The 8585-nt window shown below is 44.1% G+C and overlaps 2 protein-coding genes across 2 annotated transcripts in view; both read left to right on the forward strand.

Annotated features, from left to right (window-relative positions):
• LOC123521636 (corepressor interacting with RBPJ 1-like) overlaps positions 1 to 1463 on the forward strand; it is a 2910-nt gene extending 1447 nt beyond the window's left edge. Inside the window, 1 exon segment of the mRNA XM_045289709.1 lies at positions 1305 to 1463. Within this exon segment, the coding sequence (XP_045145644.1) occupies positions 1305 to 1463 (159 nt within the window).
• Positions 1464 to 6318: 4855 nt separating this feature from the next.
• Positions 6319 to 8585, forward strand: part of LOC101660954 (vomeronasal type-2 receptor 116-like) — a gene marked incomplete at its 3' end in the record, with an annotated part of 13242 nt that continues 10975 nt past the window's right edge. The window contains 1 exon segment of the mRNA XM_045289711.1: positions 6319 to 6525. Coding sequence (XP_045145646.1) covers positions 6319 to 6525 — 207 coding nt within the window.

The following is an 8585-nucleotide window of genomic DNA, read 5'->3' on the forward strand; positions in this document are numbered from 1 at the left end:
GTAGAAATCTACTTTCCAATGGATTCTGCATGATCGCAAAGCTATTCACATTCCTGTCGATGGTCAGTGGGCATTCACCAAAATCCTAATTCACATGTATTTCCCCATCCCTTTTTGTTTTTAAACTAAAACAACTTTAAAATAAGTCCAAATGAAGATCAATGATAAGATACTGTGTTTTACCATAACCACTTCTGGCACAATCAGCTTTACAATACCCCCGTCTTCTAACAAGGTTAGTCACGTCCCTCAACTATGCTCAAAACGGATCCTCAGGAGGCTCAATTTATGTGTGGACCCTCCAAATGGATTCTGGGATTCCGTTGTTATCCATAGACTTCAAACCTGGTGTTCCCAATTTATGCACTGATATAATTTCCTCCTTTGGATGTGGATTTTGGTATTACAATCCCTGTATCACACAGGCTGGTGTGCTTCTTGCATTTGGACTTAGTTGACGCCCGGCCTAGATGGCTGCTTGTTTTAAGATGAGCCTTTAAAACACCAGGCAGTATTCATCCCAATAGCTGGGAACCATCTCGTTTCTCCCACACAATTTCCCATAGCCTACACATCTTCAGTGATCTCTTCCTGAGGGTGAGCATCAAGTGGGGGCCATGTCATAAGGGCTAATTGTTCATACACTGGGGGGAGAATTGGGTCAAACCCCCAAACCAATGAATATGTGTCAGAGACATCATTACCATTTTACAGTATCAATCGTTCACTTATGACATCACATCCACTGCCTTGGTGTGACTGTGTGCATGCAAACCTGTAGGAACATTATGCACAATAGAAGAAAACTCCGCCCAAGGCAGCACCGAACAAACACATTTTCTTATGTCTGAGCCCATTTTGCAGCCAGTGTCGATCCATTTCATTGAGGTCCATCATCTTTTCCACTACCCCTTTACTCTACCTACCCTGGTGTCCTTCTCCAGGGATTGCTCTCTCCTGAAAACATGTCAAAAATATATGAGACAAAGTCTTACCATTCTTGCATCAAAGGATTGCTCTGGCCATACTTCCAAGACAGTTTAAATGACCCCTTTAGCAGCCCGTGACACTTTCAATAGTTGTCTCTAGCAGCACAATTCAAATCCATCCATTCGTCTTTGGTCTTCTTTATCCCATGTCCAAATTTCACATGCTCTTGAGAAAAGGAAATCATGTGAGTATAGGCTAGCAATGAGCCACAATACATGTTGGTGTGTACAGATTAAACTCTTAAGTAACAGAAAACTGTTTATTGAGGAATTGGGGGTTAGTGATAGAGCGAAATTTTCAATGTTCATTCACAGTGGCAGAGCCAAACCTACCAGATTCATACCTGTGATAATGAAGCGAGGAGAGCATTAAAATCAGTTGGATGCTTGAATACTAAGCAAAAGAACGCTGAAAAATAAATCAGGAGTATGAGTAAGATGGAGAAAAACGAACACCCAAAGGAGGGAATCTAAAGAGACCAGGGCAGAGTGGCCATGTGGAAGCATATCATACACTTTCCTACAGTGTGATTCTCAGCATAAAGATAAGTAGGCACAAATTTATTAAAATCAAAGAGCAGCAGCACCTGCTGATAGATTCCCCTTTGTCACTGGCCCTCAGGACAAGTTGGAAGAGCACAGCTCCACAATGCTCCTGATCTATTTTTCCCTTTCCCGGAGGCAGCTAAGGTAGCTGGACTGACCAAATGCCAGCGTCAAGATCCACGTGAGCAGCCTAGGGCAGAACAAGCACAAAGAGGCTTGGCTCTATGTCCAAGCCCAAGGATCTCTGATATGACCCCCTCACAGCAATATCTCACGGACAGCAGAGCCTGTGGATCTGCATAGGGATAACGCTAGAGAGCAGACTGGAACTGGTGTAAACGGTGAATAAACTAACACTTCAAAGAAGACAGGGGAGCTCCAGGCCCACTCATCTCAAAAGAGCAAACCCCATCCCTCCCACCTGACCCACCAGAGGTCTTTTCCTTCAAGGTCATTAGCTTAAATCATAAGAATACAGCATTCTCAACCTAACCAGACTCCGAAGCATCCCCCTATCCCTAATCTCTACCCTTCTCTGCTATCCCCAAAGACTACAGGGTAGTAAAACAACATCTTACCAGGCACAGTCCCCAAGTTCTGAAAAGACCACTGCTCCCCAGACCTGATTTTCCCCAGGAGAAGGTCTAGAGCCAGGCTGTTCTTTGGTGGTATTGCTGTATTCTTTCATTCCTGTGCCCTCTCAGCTTAAAAAAAGCCCTGAACGATTCTCATAATTCATTCTTAATCAGGACTTCACCCCCAGTGCTCCCTCCAGACCTGCAGTTCTGTGGAGCTGGGAGAAGCCAGGATTCGAAGGGTCTTTTGACAGCTGAGGGTGACTGGGAGGGGTACATGAAGGATGGGCAAGATCTGCCAGTGCCCCACCTGTTGCCTTCATGGAGATATGACTAGATAAGATATTCTCAGGTCTAGTAAGTTTTTGGCATCAAAGAGAGCATGATTGCTTGTGACATTTTTAGCTGAAATTCATCCAGGAAAATCTCTTTCCTTTTTTCCCTCTCCTTGTTCAGAGCTTCTTCTGGAAACACACAGGGTAATGCTGCACCATAGGGTTCTCAGTGACTGTGATCAGGCCTTTCTTCTGAGGGCTGGATTATTTGAACTGCTTACCATTGGAATAGGGGTTGAGATTTACCCCCTTGCACTACTGACGTCCTTCGAGGGAATTTACACTAGAATGACATTTATGTGGATATACATTATTTTAGTTCATCAATTGCCAAACTGATGGAAAGTAGTATAGAGAATGCTCATTTACTGTGTCACCACAAAGTCCATTCTTCTGACCCCGTTCCATGGACCTTAGTCTGGGGCTGGAGGCAGGGCTCATTGGGGTTCTGATAGGAGCCCTAAAGCACATCCGGTGATCTCTCTGGTTACTGCAGTACCCTCCTCCGGGACCACAAAGGATCGCAAGGAGACCTTTGACTGACTGCCACACTGGCTATCCTAATTCCACTCGACGGCACTCATTGCAGTGAAATCCGTGTTATTCGAAAGGAAGAAGCCAGAACCAATAAGAAGCATTTCCAGAGCGAAGCTCTGCCCCATCTGTCATGAAATTCACGGACCCTGGAGCGACAGAAATGACCTCAATATGTCTTTCTTGTTAAATGGTTTTATTTGTTGTTGCTGACAACATACACAGGAAAACACATATTAATGCGGCAAAGTCTCCATATACCATTCAATTACCCAGATGGGTGACATTCCGTGAGTTCTGGGAAGACCCTTGCCCGCTCTCTTGAGATGTTCCTTCTGTATTCACATGAACTCCCTGTCCCCAAGGTTCAAGCCTAATCCCCAAAGTTACTGTTGTCAGTGCGATTCCATAGGGATTCTCAAAGAACACAGTGCTCAAGGCAACAAACTCACTTGTCCAATTAAGTTGAACGGTTGAAAACATGTTGTTTTTTCTTTGTTTACCTGTGTTTTTACCTTGGCGGTGCCTCAGGGGTGGAGCTGTAGGGCAGGAAGAGCCCTAAGGGATTTTATCCACAGAGGTGACCAGATGGAGCTGGTCTGAGGAAGTCAGGGAAGAGCAGAGCAAAGCCCCTGCAGTCCACAGTGGTGTTGAGGACAGATCAATATGTATATGGAGCTCCTCCTTGCTTCCAGCTCTGTCTTCTTGTTGCAACTCCCTGTGTTGTTCCAGAGGCTGGAGGGACAGAGAGCAACCTCACAGACATCTGAGCCAGGCATAGGTGCCGTGTTTCCCAGCATAAAGCTGGCTTTTCCAGGCTCCTTCCAATTCTTCCTCCTGTTCAAGGAGTCGGGGCTCTACCTCAGGCTGGTGACTCACAGGTGGGATGCTCTCTGCCTTCTGCCTCTCCTCTGGCAGCTTCCCACTCCAGTGCGCCCATTGACTCTTTCTGAATGTGAAGATTTCACGCAGCCCAGCGTCTACAGGGACGGGGACCTGGTGCTCAGAGGCTTTCCCCCCCTGTACACGTTGACACACGACTCAGAACTACACCGCAAATTTTTCATGCCCCATCCAAAAGAAATGAAAGTTGACTGGTAAGTCGTGTGTGTGTGTCTCTGTGTGTCTGTGTATGTCTCTGTGTGTGTGTGAATGACGAGAGAGAGAGAGAGAGAGAGAGAGAGAGAGAGAGATTTGGAAAGTCTGTAGAGATTCTCCCTATAGTAATGGTTTTACAAGCCCCTTTCTTTCCCAAGATTGTAGCTTGCCTGTAATCAGCTCTGGTTCATGGAGACCTCCTGTGCAGCAGAGTAAAACACTCCCCAGACCTGAAGCATCTTCGTGGTCCTTTCTAGCCCTGTGGCCACTGTTGCAGCCACTGTCTCAGCCTAGAGGGTTTCTTGGACTTTCGCTGACCCTCCACTTCAGCAACCCTGTTCTTTTTGCTTGTTGTTGTAATCACAACCACTCTGCCTCCATTTCTGTTTCCCTTCTGGTATATTCTTCTTCTGAGCCACAAAGAGAATAAACACCCTTTAATTTCGACTGGCTTGCAGTCACCCCTATTAGCGATTTTCTTCAGGAAAGCTTATGTTGTCATATTCTATGGACAATGTCATAAAGCCTCCGTGGCCAACCCCCAAATCATTGCCTCAAAGTCGATTGTGAAGCCAGGTGGCCCCGTGTGTCACAGCATAGGACCGTGCTCTTGAAGGGTTCTTAGAGGTACTCTCCGCAGAAGCAGATCACCGGACCTTCTCGCCAGGCCATTGTTGGGTTAGTTTGAACCTCTCACCGTGTTTAGTTAAAGAAAGCCATTTCTGTCACCCAGGGACCAACCCTTCCCCGCAAAGGACTCCAAATTCAGCTTATTCCTGCCTCAGACGTGTGCGGTGATGTTGAGTTACAAAGATGAGACTGGATTCAGTGCTGAAGAAAATCTTAAGAAAAATATTACATCCAAATGGAAGGCTGTGATAATGCCTCTTGTGGAGAGACCAGTCATTCAAGTCCTTTCTCCGGGGGACCATTGAGGGTTGTCAGGAATTTGAAGGCATAAGGAAGGGCGGCTCACCGGGCCCATCCAAGTTGCTCCTCTGCAGGCTTACAGAGACCATTTCTGTCTCTGAAACCTCCCAGCTCATCCATGACAGAAAGTGAGCATGCTGGGCAATGTTCTCACTGATAATGCAGACTTGGTTCCCTTACTGATGTGGTCTGCCCAAGATAAGAAAATGCTTCAGAAATCCAAAGGTTTAGAATTGTTTCCTTAGGACACAGGGGCAGGGATTTTTTGCTCAAAGTAAACGTCACATGAATTCATGGGGGAGCGGATGTCCTGTGATAGGTAGCTTGGAGACATTCCAGCAAATTGTCAGACTCAAAGGGAAAGTTGTTGTTGGGTGTAAGGCGTGGCACATTGCTGTAGGACTTGTGGAAATGGTGAATGGCGGTGTCCACATTTATCCAGAACATTTCTGAGGATGCTCTTGTCTAGTCAAATTGTTGTACCTCTGAGCTTTCCCTCCTTGCTTTCCTCCCCTGCCTGGCTTCATGGAATGCAGCACAATTGTTTGCTTCATCTACCTTTCCACAACATTAACCTACTGTATGTTGGGGTCATTCATGAATCAGAGTTTGACACATGACAACATATATAAGTGGGTTATTTCCTGTCAAGGGACTTTGTTAACAGCGCTCCAATAACTGCCTTTAAGTAACTGACCCCTCCTCCCTATCTCGGGTGGTACAGTCAGATCCTTCTAGGGTTCCAGGAACCTCATACACACAGCTAGAGACCTCAGACTGTCAGTGGCAACAATACCTGCCCTGAGTTAATTTTGGGCCCCCAAATGCCCCAAATGCTTTCCTTGGTTTGGGAGAGGCATATTTTGGAGACAGTGAATGCCTGGTTCTAGAACAGCTCAATAAAGTGAGGCACACTAAGTTTTTAACGTCCCAGAACATATGAAAGTCATAGTGACACTAAACTTCTGCCCAATAAGTGTGCAATACCACAAGGAAAAGGCCAGAATGTGGCATGAGAATTGCCTAAATGTGGCACAGAGACATGATTTGAAGACAGAATTGGAAAATAGTTGCGCACAGACTTGTTCAATGCAGGATTCCTATAAACCTTCAATTTGTAAAAAACGCAATGTCTGTTTAGCACCATAAAGGGAGGCATGTATATGATTTGAAGTGTACAACTTGATTTTTCTCCTAAAAGTTATTTATTTCTTGGCCTTGTACAGGTTTAATCACAGAGGCTATAGTTACGTGTTGGGCTTTCTTTTTGCCATCGAGGAGATTAATAGGAGTCCCCACCTGCTACCCAACATGTCCCTGGGTTTCCGGCTCTACAACGCTTATCCCAGCGATGTTAGCACCCTAAAGAGCACCCTGGGCTGGCTCTCAGAAGGTGAGCCCCCCAGACCAAATTACACCTCCCAGAAACACACAAAGGGCATGGCCGTCACTGTAGCACTCACCTCTGAGCTCTCAGTGCAGACTGGGGCACTGCTGGAGCTCTACAGGACACCACAGGTATGGTCCTTGGGATGGAATTTTCCTTCTCCAGTGCTGTTCTTCCACCACGTAAGTGAGAGACGAAAGGGACACAGGTACTACAGATCGCTCCTGAATGATGTTGGATTTGTTATTTTGGGTCAGGAACTGGGAAGGGGCTGAATCAGGCAGAAAATATTGTTGCTTCAGGACCTATGCCAAAACAGCTTCTAGAAATTCTGTTCTTCAAATTGTCCCAAAGGTGGAAACTGTTCTGTCATAGGCAAACTAAAGCCTTCAGAAAGTTTGGGGAAGAATTCCATGATGGTATGATTAAGCTTTTCAATTATCTTTGGGAACTCACTAATGTTTACTTTATCTTTCATTTTAAGTCCTTATAGCTAAGCATGTGTTTATGGCATTTGACATCGTCTCAGCTCCCTAGGGTTGCCATGGCGAGTACTAAAAGGGGATGGTTTTCAAGGATGGTTTTCTTCTCACAGTAGAGACTAGAAGTGTAAATTCAGCACACTGACTTGAGAAACGGCTACCTCTCTGTCAGCTTTGGGAAGAATTTCTTTTCTCTTTTCAGCTTCTGTTCCTTGATTCCTTGGCAATCTTCACAAGACACAGATGCCCCCCATTTGAGTTTGTTTATATCTGTGCTATGATGTTCTTTACAGGGCTCAAAAGTGATCAAGTTGAGCACGCACCGTACAGATGTGACCTTGTTAACTTAACAAAGGCAATCGTATATCTAAAGCGATTTCATCCAAAGGTATTGGGATCAGGACTCTAACACGTATTTGGGGGATGCATATTAATCCATATCAGACTTAACAATTATGTTTTTTAAATGTACTTTAGGCTCCCAGGAAACAGAATTTCATTTTTTAATGTATCTTTGTGTCTTACTATCTATATATCTTTAATAATAATAAATTGTATTTATTGATTTTCCTCCCACTCCCTGACTTTCACAATCTCTTCCTCTGGCTCATCTGTAACCACTGAAGCCTGCTTCTTTTGGTGTGAAAACCATTTTCTCAATTTGTAATAATTGTCTCATATTATTTTTCTCTATGGGATTGGGTAACTTCTCTCAGCATGGTGTATTCCAAATCTGTCCGTGCCATCAGATGCTTTACACTGTTATAATTGATCTTGAATGATGTATACATTCAATTGCATGTAGGTATCAAATATTTTTATCTACTCCTAACCTGAATGGCATTTTGGCTATTTTTCAATTTTCTTCCAATGATGGACAATAGTGCAATAACTTTCAGTGTGTACATGTCCTTTGTCTGTCTTATCCATGATTTATTTAGGGTATATACTAACTAGAAAGACAGCTGAGGCTTGCTGTTCCAGAAGGAACCTCCGTCTTTGGAACCCACAAGGCAATTCTAGTCTGTCCTATCAGCTGGTTGTGAGTCAGCACTGACCCCATGGCTGTGAGTTTGGATGAGGAAGATTGCTTGGTCAGACAATATATCTATACCAATTTGTTTGAGGAAGCATCATACCACTTTTCATAGAAGTTGTATTGTTTCAAAGTCCCATCAGCAGTATGTTGATTTCATCTCTCCACATGCTCTCCAGCATTTGTTATTGTGGTTTTTTTAAAACTTTGCTATCATGCAAAAGTGGCATCTAATACTGTTTTGATATGAAATTCTCATATGGCTAGTAATCTGGAACTTTTCTTCGTATTTTTGGAGGGGCTAACTAGACGACAACTTTTGTGCATTATTTATTCAGGCCTTCTGCCCATTTAAAATTAATCTATTCATATTCATATGAATCAGCATATTCATATCTACTCATTAATGTTAATATTAATTTCCACCACTTCTCTCTCAGTTTGTTGTATTTGGTGGCTTATGTGTTGCTGTGAAGCTGGAAGATATGTCACTGGATTTCAAATTCCAGCAAAGCCACTCAAAGTGAACTGCTTTAGTGGAGCTTCCAGATGAAGAACAGACAATGAAGAAGGACTTGGTTCCCTACTTCAGAGAAAAGAAGCCGCCGAAAACCTTATGCATGTCTTAGAAGCATTTAAAATACTGGAGCCCAAACAAAGGAAGGAGGAAATT

This window comes from Echinops telfairi, unplaced genomic scaffold (assembly GCF_000313985.2).
Source record: "Echinops telfairi isolate 266 unplaced genomic scaffold, ASM31398v2 ScPeMD7_30;HRSCAF=105, whole genome shotgun sequence".
NCBI classification, from domain to species: domain Eukaryota; kingdom Metazoa; phylum Chordata; class Mammalia; order Afrosoricida; family Tenrecidae; genus Echinops; species Echinops telfairi.